At 40.0% G+C, this 17,886-nt stretch overlaps 1 protein-coding gene and 1 non-coding gene across 2 annotated transcripts in view; one reads left to right on the top strand and one right to left on the bottom strand.

Annotated features, from left to right (window-relative positions):
- The window catches only part of CORO1C (coronin 1C), an 83,901-nt gene that overhangs the window by 58,521 nt on the left and 7,494 nt on the right, over positions 1-17,886 (top strand). The window contains exons 4-7 of the mRNA XM_054442996.2: positions 10,336-10,465; positions 13,261-13,442; positions 14,762-14,881; positions 16,021-16,125. Coding sequence (XP_054298971.1) covers positions 10,336-10,465; positions 13,261-13,442; positions 14,762-14,881; positions 16,021-16,125 — 537 coding nt within the window. The remainder of the gene's footprint in view (positions 1-10,335; positions 10,466-13,260; positions 13,443-14,761; positions 14,882-16,020; positions 16,126-17,886) is intronic.
- On the bottom strand, positions 4,040-4,100 carry LOC129011042 (U7 small nuclear RNA). Its single transcript, XR_008493176.1, has one exon. It is a non-coding gene; the product is annotated as a U7 small nuclear RNA (small nuclear RNA).

Below are 17,886 nucleotides of genomic sequence, written 5' to 3'. Positions count from 1 at the left end.
AGAAGGAGAATTAGAATATCCTGATCTATCTCATTTGTCTTTTCACATTATACATATAATAGTCTCAGAGTGAAAATACTAATACCACCACCATACCATGATACTGAAAATCGTTAAAAAACTAAACGACTTTTAGTTAAAAAACCAAACAACTTTTTAAAACCCATGCTATGTCTATTCTCCCTCCATTTAAAAATGATGTATTCTGTATTTTCAAGACCACATAGCTGTTACATTCAACAGTCTCTCCTCCCTTGGTTCTGTGAGTAACTACATGGAAGTACACTCCATCAATCATTGTGTCAATCTCACACCAGGCATTTGGATCATCTGAAGCTTGTTCTTGGGTGGATTCCTTAAGAAGGAGTGGGAACAATATTCTCTGAGTTCTTGTATACTGATAATAACTTATCTGTGATCTTTTTACTTGAAAGTGAGTTTTTCTGAATATAAAATTATTGGGCAGGGACAGTGCCTCACACCTGTAATTCCAGCAGTTTGGGAAGCCGAGGCAGGTGGACTGTTTGAGCCCAGGAGTTCAAGACCAGCCTGGGCAACATGGTGAAACCCCATCTCTACAAAAAATAAAAAATTAGCTGGGTGTGGTGGTGAGTGCCTGTGGTCCCGGCTGCTTGGGAGGCTGAGGTGGGAGGACCTCTTGGACCTGGAAGATCAAGGCTGCATTGAGCCGTGATTGTGCCACTGCACTACAGCCTGGTTAACAGAGTGAGACCAATCCTGTCTCTAAATAAATAAATAAATAAAATTATTGACTCACAGTTCTTCCTTGAGTATCTAAATGCCTTATTCCATTTTCTTTTGGCATAGTTGTTGCTGTTAAAGTCAGATTATTATCTAATTTCCTTTCCTTTATAAATCGTATGCTCTTTTTGCCTAAATGTTCGTAAGACTTTTTTTCTTCAAATATAGTTAATTTTACTAGAAGATTGTTGGTCATTCTGAGTTGGTATCTCTAGATACCATGGTATGCTCTTTCAATATATAGTTTCCAGTCTTTTGTTTTTTCTTGAATTACAGTTTTTAATTTTTTTTTCCTGTTCCTTTGCTTTGGTTTTCTTTATCAGAAGCTCCTGTTATCCATATGCTTTGTCTTCTTTACTTCTCTTTAGTCGTTGTCAGTTTCTCTCCAAACCTCTTTTCTTTTCCTCTCCTCCCCTCCTTTTCTTTCTTTTCTTTCTTTTTTTGAGACAAGGTCTTGCTCTGTCACCCAGGCTGGAGTACAGTGGCATGATCATGCCTTGACCTCCTGGGCCCAAGCAGTGCTCCCACCTCAACCTTCCGAGTAGCTGCAACCACAGGCACTCACCACCATGCCCAGCTAATTTTCTATTTTTTTGTAGAGACGAGGTTTCTCACAATGTTGTCCAGGCTGGCCTCTAACTTGTGGCCTTAAGCATTCCTCCCACTTTGGCCTTCCAAAGTGTTGGGATTACACATGTGAGCCACCATGCCAGGCCCCAAACCATTTTTTTTGTTATTTTTTTAAGACTTTATTATTATTATTATTAATTATTATTATTATTTTGCTCCTTTCCTTTTATTTCTTTTGGGGGCATTATTTGTTGTGTTTATTTGCTCTTGTGTTCTTTCTTGGTTTGCCTTCATTTATTTCTAATTTTTTTCTTGATTTCTGTCACTTTATTTTTTGAGTTTTTCAAGTTCTGATTTATAATGTTTTATATATTGTTTTCTTATTTTGAATCACTATAATGTTTTTATCTCTTTTGAGCATGTCTTTTTAGCATTCTTATATTGTCTAAAGGGATGTTATTCTGTGTCTTACTCTCTTTTTTTCTGACAGTAATTTTTGGAGTTCAACCTTGATTTTTTTTTCTTGCTTATTTTTATGTGGATTTAATTTTCCCAAGCTTTTTAAATGGTGGCTTGGTTCAGATAGCTGCTCTAATTTCACAGAGCTCCCTCTCTGACATCTTCAGATAGTGTTCAAAAACATGGTGCCTTGCTTTCTGATATTTCCTAGCCTGGGTTTTATGTAGCCTCTCTTATGCTTTTATCCCTCTTATTTCTATCCTGCTGAAATTCGATTTCATTTCCTGGAGTGTCTCCTTTGTGGGCCCATCCTGGAAGGGAGCCCTCTCTGGGTGATTTTGAGAGTGCTGGGGTCTAGATTGTGCCTGCCTGTTCAGACCTTTTAAATTCAGTACCTGTGTGCCCAGCTTCTGTTGGAAAAGGCAAAATTGTTCCCAGTTTCTGCTGCTGATCTCACACCGGCCTGCTGCCCTCAGGTCTGTCAGGTGTCCCCTTGCTGTCCCCTCCCACACACTCCCGAGGCTGATCACATGCAGGTCGTGTGGCTGTTGGTGTTTGCTCCCACCCGCTTAAATTTTGGGGATATCACCTAGTTTGTGTAAATGTTGTCCCTGGATTTTTGTTTTGTTTTGTTTTCTGCTAGCTCTGTATTTTTACGAAGGGACTCTGGAAAAACCCCCAAACAATGCTGCCACTGAGATTCTCTCATCTTCCCAGAATCCTCAATGTCGCCCTTTTATTGGCATTGCTGGAGTGCACATTTTGTAAATTAAATAATGCTTTGGGATAAATCTTTCTAATTTTAAAAAAATCTTTTAAGTATAGAACTGATATTTAAATCACGCTTTAATCACTTAATATCCCCCGTATCATGTTATTATTGGAGTAATTGAAGCTTGTATAGCTTAGCAGTTGAAATGAAAGTTTAAAGAAATGTTTGATCTTCTCCTAGCCTACCTGCTTCTTAATACCTTATTTTCCACCTTGCTCTTCTGAAGGTAAAAGAACACTGTATTATAGATCAAATGGTTTCAGACAACACCCCCTGCCACCCCCCACCTTTTTTTTTTTTTTTTTTTTTTAACAGAAAAGCTCTGTGTAGTTTCTCAAGCCTAGGCTATTGGTAGTAGCTCATGAGCTACAAATAGTAAATAGTATAATAAGGCCTAGTTTTAGTAGAAGAAGGATATCAAGGAGAGCCTGAGAGTAGGAGTTCTGAGCATTTGCAGGTCGCTTCGCTTAAACGCTCTCAGCCCCAATTGCCTTACATATAATATGGAGGTATGATAATAATAATTATGCCTATCGAGAGAGTCAAAAGGAAGCTGTAAACGTATAATGGGCTGTTATTTTTTGTAATGGGGATTTTGATGTATACCTATAGTGGATTCCTAGCAGCAAGAGTACCTTTAATAGACATTTCGTAGAAAAATACAGTAGAACCAGATTATCAAATGAACTGTAACAGAATAAAAGTAATTTTTAAAAAGCTGCTTTTTGTATTACTTATGGTATAAATCCATGAAGTCCTAAGCATTGATTTGTTAATTTTGTGGGCATTGATTTAGTGACAGCTACTTTGCAGTTTTAGGAGAGGGAATACCAATTTTAAGATACATTCCCCCACTTTTTAGACATGGCTTCTTTACACAGCCTAAAATTAAATTATATTGACACAGTTTACCTTTCATGTACTACTTTGTGAAACAGCATTTTATACTATCACACAGCAGTTGTGTAAATCCTACTCCCAGAAACTACACTTCACTCCTAGCTTTTGCAGAGTGTTGGCTCTGTGAGTTCTTTTCCTCAGCAATATCTTCTCAAAGAGAGTTTTAAGATTGTGGCTACCTAAGTATTTTACTTGGGGGAAATTTTAGCTCCAAGAAAATAATAGGGCTTTAAATAATACAAAGAGCAGCCAACTTAAGTTTAGTGAATGATGTTGATTCAACATTGTTCCTTATCTGCAGGGTGGTAATCAAATACAAATGCAAAAAATGGCTAATTCGGACAATGGGATTGCATAATTGTTCCTTCCAGAGTCTGGGAGATGGAAAGATCTTGCAAAATGATAGCCTTAATTGTCTCCAGCTATAGAATAGTCCAAATTTTTAAGTTTAAAGGATGCTTCCCCCTTCTCTCAAATCAGTTTATTCTTCTGTAGAAATCAACAAAAATACCCTATCTAATCCATTTTTGCTTCCATTATAAATTTTCCTAATATAGTTTTTTTTTTGGCGGGTGGGAAGGCATTTGACAAAGACTGGAAAACCTGCTAGACAAATTTTAAAAGAGCTTTAATGCTTTCTAATGTAGTTTTTGCCCTGAAATAAAAATGGAAGTGATGTTTTGGTTCCTCTCAGGCATTCAGCAGGGAGGGCTTTGTCTTAATTCCATTTTGTACAGATTGCATCTGGGCCATTTGCCAGAGGATATTATAACCCTGGCAGATCGGAACCCAACACTCGGTTCTTGGTTTTCCCGAACTCGGTGCCGCTCTGCACGTCATGGTTCATTTGGGAATGCCCTGATGCCCTACACGCAGGCCTTTGTGGGCATCTGTAGGACGCTGTGCTGGTCTGCAGCTGCTACCACATCTTTAAGCTTTTTCCTGTCTCATGTCTTTTCTTCATTTCCCCTTTGGAATTGGTTTCCTTAGCAATAGAAAAATAGGGTCTTTTGGGGGTGTAACCCTTTTTATGGCTGTAACTCTAGTCCTAGCCCAGTAGCAAGTTGATGATGGGTGACTAAAATAGGGAAGCAGTGTCTGGAAAGCAGTATTTGAAAAATAAAACTATTTAACTAATTGTACTGTAAAATTAGCACGTGAGAAAAACCCAAGTGTCTTAGTTTTCCTTTTTTCTTGTTGGGATTGTTCTCTTGAGTTGTCCTTTTTCCATATCCAGGCTTTCACATGTGAAAAGGATGCCCATGGTACAGTAGTTCTGAACATGTGCTTAAAGCTGTTTTTTTCCAGAACCACAACGGGATTTTACTGATGGATTCACTTTTTCATGTAGGAGCCCTTGGAACTGATGTCATTTTTTTGGTTATACAGATGAGAGGTTTCTATGTTGCACAGGCTGGCCTCGAACGCCGAGCCTCGCTTCCTTATGCACCAGGACAACAGGCCTGAGCCACCGCAGCTCCTCTGATTTCATTTTTGTCCTTTCAAAACAAAACAAAACAAAACATTGCCATAGTAATGTGTTGTCCAAACAGAAAATGTTAGGAACACACAGCATTATTTAAATTAAGAGAATAAAAAAGAGGGAGTAGGGATAACTTGTACTCTCTGCTGCACTGAGATGCCTACTCTGGGTGTTTTGTGTCTGTTTTCCTCTGCACTCACTGCATACAGTTTTGAGAAAGCTGGTTGGTATTACAGTACCAGTCTGTAGCCATAGAACAAAGAAAAGCTAACAAGCCTGCACAGAGATCAGATCTGTCCTTACTGTGGTAATTGGCCTAGGTATAAACCAGAGCTTTCACACATAACGATATCTTGGGTGTAAATTAGTATTAATTAATTGGGTACAGTGCTGAATTAATTTGAAGACAAGACTCATTCTAAGAAATTCTGATGTTCAGACCTAGAAATATATATGGCATCATAGTGGTCATATTAACAGCAAGAAAAGTCGTCATGAAAATATGGTAGGCTCTTTTTTTTTTTTTTTTTTTTTTTGCCATGCGCTATTCTAAGCCTTTATGTGCATGATTATGTTTAGTTATTGTATCAGCACAGTAAGCCATGAGTGTGGCCTATTTTACAACTTAGGAAACAGGCTCAGAGAGTGGCAGTTTTGTCAAGGGTCACACAGCTGATAAAAGGCTCAGCCAGACCCAGATCTGTCTAGCTCCAAAGAAAGCCCCATGCTCTTCTCCCTACTTGCAGTATTTCCTATTAGGGTAGTGCTTTGGGGCATGCAAAATGTTTGAGCTCATTTAACCCTTCTAATAACCCCTGAGTAAGCACAGCTGTCCCCAGTATTAAGGAAATTCAGGCTCCCAGAAGTGAAATCCCTTCTTAATGCTAACATGACCAATTAGTGTCCCAGCTCCGACAGGAGCCTGTGTCTTCTGACACCCAGGCCAGCATCCCATGTTACACACAAGAGGACCAAACATGTACCAAGTGGTGCTTCTGTTTGTTGTTGTCCCTGAGCTGCAGGAACATCAGTCCAAACCGGGCAGGCCATCACCCAGAGTAGCAGACAATCCTGAAGAGGGCAGAGAGCCACATAATGACAGGCCTGTGAGCAGGGCCTGTGGGCGCCAGCCAGAGCATGTGTATGCTGAGTGTGGAAAGACCTACAGACCGCCCCCAACCCCCAAGATCTTTCCACAGTCCACCATAGAGAACACCACCCCCTCTTTACCAGTGGACACAAGAATTCTGTTGTCTTCTCATTTCATTTCAGACTTTTTCACTCACTTTCTTCTCGCATTGCAGTCCTTGTGCTTATAGTATTAGCTTTTTCACTCTGGTGCTTTTTCCCTAGCAGCTCCTGAGCCAGCTTCTTTATGGCATTGTTTAAATGCTGCATGCACTTTTTAGAAAATTGCTCTACACATCTGCATGTTTTATTTTGAGACTGGATATTCAATTTCTCCTCATATTCTGCTCTACTTTCACCTAAGTCTTGTTCATCCTTAGAGGTCACCTCCTCAGGGAGCCCTCCTGGGTGGACCAAGCTTGGTTAGCAGGAAGCTAATTTCGTAGTAGTGCGGTCGGCTTATGCCAGCATAGCATTGGTTGCACTGTGCAATAATACCAACTAACACTCAGTGTCTGCCTTATGCCAGGCATTCTTCTAAATGTGTCAGTTTCATGTTACCATGTTAGTCTTCAAACCGCCTCACAGAGGGCAGGTTCAATATTAAGTCCTGGAAAGGTTAGGTGAATGTCCTCAAGGTCACACCACTATGTGACTGAAACAGGAATTCAGTCACATCAGTCTGGCCAGAGCCCATAATCTCAGCCCTGCTGTGTACTGTCTCTGCATTCTGGAGGCACTGTGTGTGTGTTTGGCTCTGTGCTGAGGGTTAATTAATTCCTTAATTCTCTTAGCACACCTCGCAGGCATAGGTACTAATATTTTCTCTATGCAGTGATGTTTGCCAGGATCATCACAGGTAGTGGCCCAGGCAGGATTTGAACCAGACTCTGCCTGACTCTGGTGCTCACTCTCTAACTGTCTGTATCACACCACTTGGATTTGTTGTCTTTGATTTTCAGTCTGATAGAAGTCTCTGCTTTCTGTTAGACCATCAACTTCTCAAGAGCAGGGCATGTATTTAGTTACCCAGTACTAGATGGGTTACAATACAATTTATTGTAACTCAATAAATGTGTTACAAGAAAGAGTTAACCAAGGTAGTAAAATGGATTAGGTGCTTGTCTTATGTGAATAAACCCAGCTGAGGGAACCGTTAAACCAGCTGGAGGTGAGGTAAAGAAGGAACACACAGAGTCCTTATTTTAAAAATTAATAAATGTTTTGCTTCATCATTAAAATTTTCTTTTAATCCAGGAAAAGATGATGGGGAGAAGCTAGAGAAATGAAAAGTTTAAGTCCCCATTATGAGCTCTGCTTCTGCCCTCATATTTTAAGGTTGGAAATGCTGATTATAACCACGTCTCATTAGTGTTTGGAAAATGCACTAGCTATGCTCAGAGTGAGACACAGAAGTGTTTTCAGTCCTTGCAAGGAAACCCAGCAGGCCATGGTTGGGGTGCCATCTGGAGATTGAAGGTGGTATTACCACTCTGTCAGTTCTAAGTGGGGTCACAGTGCATCTTGCAAAATGCTTTTCCTGTTGAGTCACTGAAGTCCCATTTCATAATTGTTTTTCTGTTGACTTCATGCTTTGATCAAATTAGTAGTCACTGTTTTCTGTTTGTTCTGTTCAAAGTGTCAGTCCTGCTTTATATTCAGATAGTCAAGTTCAATGTGGAATTGTTTCACTAATCATAAATTCTTGAATAAAAATAGTGCATATCAGGATGAAAGCTAACATGCAGTGCTGGAGGAGAGGTCTCTTCCGCAGAGGGAGGGAGAGGGCAGGCTAGGTCATCCTTTTCCTTCTATGCTTGTTCACACCTGCCTTGCTTAAAATTTGGTGAATGATGGTGGAGCTCTGGGGAAATTAGGTGATGTTCTAAGCTTGGGCCCTCAAAATGCAGGTTTATTTTTGTTATGATTTGCATAAGGGGTTATATTTAGCCTGGGCAGAATTTAGCTGTAAAAATGAACAAATCACTCAACTCATGACTTTTTCCCACTCTTCAGAATGGCAAACTTTTTGTTCTCATTTTTTGCAGGACAGTAGAACTGAGCTGAACCCTAAACACTCATCCAGTCTAGATCTCTGCCTTCCACTAGCAATTGAAAACAGACAATTGTTTGTCTCCTTCTTTAAAGTTCCCACAAAGGAAAATTCTGTTTCTCACGTGTTCTAGTGTTGAACATGATTTTTCACTGACAAGTTCTTAAATTTTTCATGAGCTAGTTCCTCAAAATCATTTTCTGGTGGTAAATTTACTTGTTTTAATCTTCATGTAGAAGATAATGATTTTAAACTTTAGCTTTTTCATAAACTTAAATATTATTTAGTATCTTGTCTTCTGTGGGGTTCTTGATGCTACTCAGCTTACCTGTAACTCAGCCCTTTTCTTAGAGGTTGTTTGTTTCTTAACCTTTTGAAACCTTTGTTGTTCATTGTTAAACATAAAGTCTTTCATTCCTTCCACTCATACTTTCCCTGTCCCTTTTTCCCCCTGTGCCCAGGCATGTCCCCAATTAAGATATGGTGAGTCTTCTGCATGTCTTCACTAGTCAAGAGGATTTTCTTAAATAACAAGTTTTATTGAGATATAATTCGCATAGAATTCACTCATTTAAAATGTACAATTCACTGAGTTTTAGAATATTCACAACCATCACCACAGACAATTATAGAAAATTTTCATCACCTCATATAGAAACCCAAATCCTTTAGCTATCACCCCTCCACCTGCCTCCCTCCACTCTCCCCAACACTAAGCAACCACTATTCTACTTTCTGTCTTTACGGATTTGCCTATTCTGGACATTTCACATACATGGAATCCTGCAATATGCGGTCTTCTATGTCTGGCTTCTTTCACTTTGTGTAATGTTTTTAGAGTTTGCTCATGTTGTAGCATGTATCAGTACTTCATTCTTTTTATGGCCAAATAATATTCCAGCGTATGAATATGTCACATTCTGTTTAGCCATTTATCAATAGATGGATATTTGGGTTGTTTCCGCCTTTGGGCTATTACAAATAATGCTTCTATGAACATTCTTGTACAAGTTTTTGCATGGACACATAGTTTCCATCCTCTTGGGTATATCCCTAGGAGTGGAATTACTGGGTCATATGATAACTCTGTTTAATCATTTGAGGAACTGCCGGGCTGTTTTCCAAAGTCTGCCACCAAATGGTGGCTGTACCATTTTACATTCTTACCAGCCATGTGTGCAGGCTCTGATTTTTTCACATGCTTGTGAACACTTGTTATCTGTCTTTTTGATTCTAGCCATCCTAATGGGCATGAAGAGAGAGCTTGTGGTTTTGATTTGCATTTCTGCAATTACTAATAATGCCAAACATCTTTTCATGTGCCTTTTCACCATTTATATGTCTTCCTTGAAATGTCTATTTAGATGACTGGCCTATTTTTAAATTGGGTTATTTGTCCTTTGGTTGAATTCTAAGAGTTCTTTATATATTCTGGCTATAGGTCTCTTATCAAATGTATGATTTGTAAGTTATTTTCTCCCATTCTGCGGGTTGTTTTTTCACTTTCTTGATAGTGTCCTTTGAAGCACAAAAGCTTTTAATTTTGATGAGGTCTAATTCATCTTTTTCTTTTGTAATATTTTCTATAATACATGTTATAAAAATATTAAGTGTATTTTTGTTTTCCAAGTGTAAAATTATAGAAAATATGTTTTAAAAACCATGTCATCCCATCAAGAACCACAGACTTAGCTAAGTGTCTTCATCCCATTCCTTTTCTTGAGTGTTTCAATCATTTTGTAGTTTTCTTTCAATTTTTTGCATGCTTCTAACTGGAGAGTTTTGAACTTAACAAGGAATTTAGAATAAAATCCCAAATAATATTAAATAAAAGCTGAGAGGAAATGTTTTGTAGTCCTTGTTGGTATCCTGATCTCCGAGAACATATTACATTTTAAAAACAGCTGATACTTGGGAGGCTGAGGCAGGAGAATTGCTTCAACCTGGGAGACGGAGGTTGCAGTGAGCCGAGATCGCGCCACTGCACTCCAGTTTGGGCAACAGTGTGAGACTCCGTCTCAAAAAACAAAAGAACAAAAAAACAAAAAACAGCCTAACACGGTCATTTCACAACATTCTGCCTTTCATCCAAATATCACTGTATGTTCTGTTTATATAGAGCAAATCTTTATAGTGGATGGTCACTGTAAATGTGATAATGAAAGGCAATAGCTTTCATGTGGATCATCTTTCTTCCTTCTCCAACAGGTATGGCAGATCCCAGAAAATGGACTCACCCTTTCCCTGACTGAACCTGTGGTGATTTTGGAAGGCCACTCAAAGAGAGTCGGCATCGTAGCTTGGCATCCAACGGCCCGCAATGTGCTTCTTAGCGCAGGTGGGAGCTGAGCTCAGCGGTCCTCCCCTTGTCTTCCGCTCTTGTGGCTCTCTGAGTGGGGGGAAGCAAATGTGTTTTGGTTGTGTGTTATATAGTTTTAAAGCAGATTATTAGGAAACCATGGTGAAGAGTATTGGGGTGCACTGCTCCCCCAGCCCACACACATACTTGTGTGTGTGCACATGTGTGTGTTTCAAGGCCACTTCGACAACCTGAGGAAAGCTATGAATTTCCTGCTATAATTTTAGCAGGTTTCATGGTTCCTGCCAGGGCCCTCCATGAACCATAGTTTTGGTTATTTCTGATATGGTAGAAGGTATACTTTGTTGGGAGCCAGAAGCCCTGTGTTCCCTCTGTGGTGTTGCTGCCAGCTTTGGGAGACCCCTATGAGGCAAATACGCTCCTTCCTTTTTAAAGAAAACTTTCATTTTCCCCTGCTATACAATTAGTACATGTATACTATAGAGAACATATATAAACAAAAGGAAAGAATCACTTTTAATCCCACCACTCAGAGAGAAGATCATTATTACTTTTTTGATGTTTCTTTCCGAAAGATATTTCTGTGCACGTACATAAATTATTTTACACAAGAGATGGGTTCATACACTTTACACATGGGCTGCTAACTGCACTTGGTGGTGGGCTATGACCCTTTTCACGTGCTATTAAGCTCTCTTCCTATTTTTAATGACTTCATACTAATCCATTTTCTGGATATACCTCATTTTACTTGATAAGTCCCCTATTTCTGGACACTGGTGTTGTACAGAAATCTTTTCCTTTATCTAAAATTGGAGATTTCATTTTTTTTTATGAAAGCAATACAGAGAGCATGGGGGAACTTTGTGGGGTGATGGAAATATTCTATATCTTGATCATAGTGGTGGCTACATGAGTTTATACATTTGTTGAAACTTAGCAAATATATACTTAAAGTAGGTGCATTGTATGTAAGTTATGCCTTAATAAAAGTGGTTTATTTAAAAAGTGATGCTAATGTTAGAGATAGGATTTTTAAAGGTCTTCCCTTCACCAGTAAAAAGGAGAGGCAGTTCAGTTTTTAACTGGGAATACAGAATGTTTATGATTCACAGTGAGTGAAACAAAAAATTATAATGCCAAGTACCTATTGAAACGAAGGCCCACTTTTCAAAAAAGATGCCATGTTTTTTATAATCACCATCGACTATACCTGGGAATCATTTTTGATGTTCTCTCAGAACCTCAGTCTGATTAAGCAGAGGAAAAAAATTCCAGAGCTGGAATTCCTTCGTGGAAAATTCCCTGCTACCTTTCTCATCAAGGCCCAACATAGGGAAGCAGCAGCAGACTGGTCTGCATTCTCCCTTTCACATGTGAAGGAGCATGGGTGATTGTCGTGTTGTGCATAGTTTTCGACTATGTGATCCAGCTGCCGGGGCTGAAGTTACCTGTTTGCCTATGAGGAAGAAGGCAGAGGAAGGTTCAATTGTCCATCCCAGAGTTTAGCTTCAACTTTTGATACTGCTGTGTATTTTTTTTCTCCAGTTTCCTGCTTCTTTTTTTCTTTTTTTTTTTTTTTTGAGCTGGAGTTTTGCTCTTGTTGCCCAGGCTGGAGCACAATGGCATGATCTCGGCTCACCGCAACCTCCGCCTCCTGGGTTCAAGCGATTCTCCTGCCTCAGCCTCCCAAGTAGCTGGGACTACAGGCATGCGCCACCACACCTGGCTAATTTTGTATTTTTAGTAGAGACAGGGTTTCTCCATGTTGATCAGGCTGGTCTCCAACTCCTGACCTCAGGCGATCTGCTGGCTTCGGCCTCCCAGGGTGCTGGGATTACAGGCGTGAGCCACCATGCCTGGCCAGTTTCCTACTTCTAACCCTTAGGTAACTTAAGTATCCTGGATATTAGTGGCTATTTTTTCTAAATGATTTCAAAATTGCTTTATTGGCAAGAATCCACCTCTAGGATGTCCTTCCCGTATTTTGCTTCATCCTTGAACTAACATCCTAGGAGCAACACATGCTGCCTCTTTTTAAAGGGGCCTGGAGGCATGGGGCAGACCCTTGAAGGAAGGAAGGAGTTGGTGAGCTGAGGTGGTGAATGAGTTGACATCGTGGGCTTCTTTCAGAATCCGTTTCTGAATCCATGTAGCTACTTGATTACAGTCTGGGCTTCTCACTATGATCAGAGTAGTCTTGGCCTATTTTTCTCTTCATTTAAAGGTACAGATCTGTTGTGAGCAAACAGGCCTTACTCTTGGCTTTTCCCTTCCACTGTTGTACCATCTTTAATATCCCAAAGCTGTGTCTTAGAGTCTCACTGATTTGAATAACCTGCCACCGAGAGTTTTTGTTAAGTGCCCTAAACAGTCATTTAAACCTTTTATTTTTAGTTTATTTGGCAGAGAAATAAGCTATATTCACCCTGATGCTTGTTTTACTAGAAAGGGAAACTTGAAGTCACTTGGGTCTACTAGCCCAGTTAACTCTTTAAAGAAAATAGGTTCTGTTTTGGTGGGGTTCTTTGTTTTTGTTTGGTTGATTGTTTCATATGAACCCAAACTTAACAAGTTGTGTTTTTACTTTAACACTTTTATTTCTTTTATACAAACTTTTTTCTTTGTCACTTCAGTTTTTAACATTGTTAGTAAGTAGGGCCTCTGGTAGGGCCTCTGACAATCAGCCGCATCTTTTCTCTCTCTCTCTCTCTGCATATACATATATGTATTCTCACTGTATCTGTAGTTTTCTGAGTGTGTTACATAGGTGTTTCTAATCTTCTAATCTCTGATGGTTTTGCCTGTTTTAGGCTGTGATAATGCCATTATCATCTGGAATGTGGGAACAGGGGAAGCCCTTATAAACTTGGACGATATGCATTCAGACATGATTTACAATGTGAGCTGGAACCGGAATGGCAGTCTGATCTGCACAGCTTCCAAAGACAAGAAAGTGAGAGTCATTGATCCCAGGAAACAAGAGATTGTTGCTGTGAGTATTCCTAGGATGAAAACTCAGTAGTTGGAGCACTTGAGTGAGTGTGAGCTTTCTGCTTTTTAAGGCAGGCAGGCAGGCAGCAGTACTGGTCAGTGGGACCCTGTTGTGTGTAGACACTAACTGTGAATAAGAGAAGGCTTATAAAGGCTTCTGTCTCCCCAGTTGTGCTTCTCTCCAGAGTTGTAAATTTTCCAGCTTTTACTCAAGTCTCTCACTTTGTAGCCTTTTTCTACAAAGAAGTAGTTTGTATCAGTTCACTAGAGTCCTTAAGAGTTTATAAGTCTTGATCAATTAAACCAATTGGCTGCATTCCTGATTTTGCAGCTTAGTATTGAATATTGATGAATGAATTCCTCACCCTTTTCCAAACATAGCTGTTAAAGATGCAACAGATGGCCGGGCATGGTGGCTCACACTTGTAATCCCAGCATTTTGGGAGGCCGAGGTGGGTGGATCATTTGAGGTCAGGAGTTTGAGACCAGCCTGGCCAACATGGTGAAACTCTGTCTCTACTAAAAATACAAAAATAAATAAATAAATAAATAAATAAATGTGCAGGGCGAAAAGCAACAGGTTCTCTCATCAGCTCAGTGTCTTAGTTTCTGCCACCCAAACTGGACCTCAACAAAATCACATACCCTGACAAAAGATGGACATTTGGGTCTTCAGTCAGTGTTGAAACTACACATAGTAAGTCTGAGAAGGCCTCATTTGCCACACTCTGAGGCCCTTCCTGAGATGTGGTTGTTCTTTGGCAGCATTTCTTTTCAAGAGTTGGGCAATGATAGTAGCTGGTGCTTACTGAGCCCTGGGGACTTGCCCAACCCTGTGTTAAGTGTTTTCTCCACCCGACATCTTCCAAGGGTGGTCCTAGTGCATTCATTAAACTACCGAGGTCAAGGAAAGGGTTAACTAGACAAGGCTTCTTTCTGCCCTATGATATTGGTAGAAATGGTAGGGCATGCCTAATCTTATGTTATTATCCTCTTGAGAAACAAACATTTGTCAGAGTCCTTTCATGTGTTTTATTTTCGCAGTACATAGACTTGGGTTGGCAGCAGGATATGGTGGAGAGAGCAAGGCTTCTGAGTTAAATCCTGGCATTCTTGCTGCCTCACGGAGGGACCTTGACCAGATCACATAGTATCTCCTTGTTTCCTCATCTGGGGAAGGGGGATGGTTAACACTGACCTCCCTCCCACACCCAGGTGAACATGAATGGCAGTTGGTGAGGTTGGATCTGTGCCCGAGTTTCCCCACTCACCTTGTCTTCTTGCAGTTCAATGTGTGGCATGTGCCTTTTTGCTCTCCAGGAGAAGGAGAAAGCACATGAAGGAGCAAGACCCATGAGAGCCATCTTCCTGGCCGATGGCAATGTCTTCACCACTGGGTTCAGCCGCATGAGCGAGCGGCAGCTGGCTCTCTGGAATCCGGTACGCCCTCCCCAGCCTTTCCACTTGCTTTCACTTGAGGTTTCTCTCTGTTCTGAGCAGGTCTTCCGGTGAGTAAGTAGATTATGGGATTCTTAGTGTAGTTTTCTAAATGCCTGCTTGTCTTAGATTGGATGTGAAGTTCTTATCCTCGTTGGAGACTTACTGGTAAATGTATTTCAAAGACATACTTTTGATACTCCTGAAGAGGCTGTTGACTATATTTTTTAAAAAGAATGAAGAATCTAGTGTTTTGGATTTGGGAAATAAGTTCATATTTCATAAATAATATGATCAGTTGTCTAAATCAAAATAGTCATGCTTGGGAAGATGTTCGTAATTAGCTTAAGCGGGGAAAAATACAACATATATTCTATCATCTCAATCTCTGTGTGTACATGTGTCAGAAGGAAATAGATCAAAATGATAATAGCTTCTGCCACCCACTGGGCTGTAGGATTTTGGAATATGGAATGATTTTTATGTTCTTTTTTATATCTTTCAACTTTTTAAAAGCACACATATTTTATAATTAAAAAAGTACTTTTAAAAAATAAAATAGGGTGGGCGCAGTGGCCATCCCTGTAATCCCAGCACTTTGGGAGGCTGAGGCGGCTGGATCACTTGAGGCCAGGAGTTGGAGACCAGCCTGGCCAACATGGTGAAACTCTGTGTCTACTAAAAATACAAAAATTAGCCACGGGTGGTGGCATGTGCCTATAATCCCAGCTCTCGCGAGGCTGAGGCAGGAAAATCGCTTGAACCTGGGAGGCGGAGGTTGCAGTGAGCCAAGATAGCACTACTGCACTCCAGCCTGGGTGACAGAGGGAGACTCAGTCTTAAAAAAAAAAAAGAAAACAGTAACAAAGGAGAAGGGCTTTCTTATCATTGTCATGAAATCACGCTGATGTATGCGTGCATTATGTTGTCAAATCAGTGAAATTTTGTGAGTTGGATCTCATTTAGCATCCCTGTTGCTGTTTCCATGTATGAGTATTGTATGTGCATAGTTCAAACTTCTATTATTCTAGGAAAATGGCTTGCTTAATTGGGATAGAAGAATATATAATAAGGTTATAAAAATTTATTTTTAAAAAAATGTATACACACACATATATGTATTATTATTATCTTCCCCCCAGAAAAATATGCAGGAACCAATTGCTCTTCATGAGATGGACACTAGCAATGGGGTGTTGCTGCCTTTCTATGACCCTGACACCAGCATCATTTACTTATGTGGAAAGGTAAACAGTAATTTTGATGTTTGGTGTTAAATTCTGTAAGTGGAAACATTTATCCTTCAGAGATTTAGAGGACGGGCAATGTGTTGTATCTGTTTAATTTTTCTAATTTGTGTGTGTATGTTATAAGCCAAGGACAGATAATTTGGTATTTTTAGGTCTTGAGACTGGACTGTGTGCGGGTTGCCAGTTGTGCAGTGATAACACGCCATGTTCCATACTTTTGACTGAAGCAGGGTTTGGGTTGGGGTGTTGGGGAAAATGCTCCAATCAGGGCGCTCTTGTGAAAAAAGGAAGATACACTGGTGTTTCATCTTCACCTAGCAGTGCTACCTGATTGGTGATTTTAGATTTATCTGTACTTATGTCAGGGATGGGCAGCCAGATGGCCACATCTAATGCTGAAATTTGTTGGATAACCCTAGATGAGCATGTGTATATTTAGTAACACATACCATGGACTTGGAAGGAGAATGGTGCTTTGTGGATGCAAACTTTTGAGGGCCTCAGAGACTCTCCAGAGGGTTCTTGTTCCTGGGGTTCAGTGCTAGGGCTCTGGGCTTGAAGATATGAGGCCTGACTAAAGCTCAGGGGTGATAACAGTTATAGGGAGACTCCACACTGAACTCTAAAAACCTTCCTCCTGCCTTATGAGCTCAGCATACCTAGACTGTGGGTAGCTTTATTATTTCATTTTTGTAATGGGAACCTTATAATTCCCTTTTTTTTTCTTGTAGGCTCAATTTCCCTTAGAACTTTTTGTAGTTGAAATAAATGAATTAATAACAGTGGAGCTGTTGAGGTAGTCCCTAGACCTGTTAGATAGCCCTTCGCTGGGTGGTAAAGCTGGTGATGTTTGCTTTTCATAGCTGATTGAGCATGTTGCAGACCTGCTTTACATTTTTATAGGTCATTGTTTTAGAAATGGAGATCTTGTCTGTTTCCTTGAAAGCCATTTTACTGCAGATGTTAACAGGTGTTAAGTACATTTACCTTGCCATTGTTGCCCTTGACTGAATTAAAACAAACAAAATGAGCAGTTACTCAGATATTAGTAACATGAGATGGAAAATTCTTTTGGGCATGCAGAAATGACTAGTAAGGGTTTAGCTTCTTTTCCATTGCTTTAGATATCTCAGTCATTGAGACAAATGGAAATCATGAGAACTGGGAGCACTGTTGAGGCATGATACCACCTAGCTATTTTTGTCTTCTTCTTTCTTACATATATGTATATCTCCTCTCTGCCAGACAAGATTGCCGTCATTGTTCAGGTTGGTGTAACTGTGTGACAATTCTTTGTACTTAGACTAACATATGCTGCAGTACTCAAAGATATCTGACTATTCTGAGCAAGAAAGTAGTAGAATTGTACACATTGCCATGAGATGGCACTTTCTGAGGATACTCACTAAAACTGAGTTTCTTCATTAGAAAAATCTCACTTTTTATCATCATCTCAATGCCTGGTATTGGTGCCCTTAGGTCTGTGAGCAGCATTGCATTGTGCCAGTAAATGAATACTTAAATCAATAATTGCATTCTCAGCAATCCTCTTAGTCTTTGTTTGTTTGTTTGTTTTTCAAAGTTGAATTGCAATGTAGCTGTTTGGCAGAGGCATTAACATTTTTCCCCTAACCCTGGCCTGGTGCCTAGGCTCAGGGGAGTAAAATTAGATCCTTTGGTAGGAGGCCGAGGAGACCACTTAAAAGGCATGCTAGCATTTGATAAGTGAGGGGTTACTTTGTGAGGAAAAGAAACTGT

The sequence above is a fragment of the Pongo pygmaeus genome, chromosome 10, assembly GCF_028885625.2.
Source record: "Pongo pygmaeus isolate AG05252 chromosome 10, NHGRI_mPonPyg2-v2.0_pri, whole genome shotgun sequence".
Lineage (NCBI taxonomy): Eukaryota > Metazoa > Chordata > Mammalia > Primates > Hominidae > Pongo > Pongo pygmaeus.
This window is presented reverse-complemented; position numbering and strand designations above follow the sequence as displayed.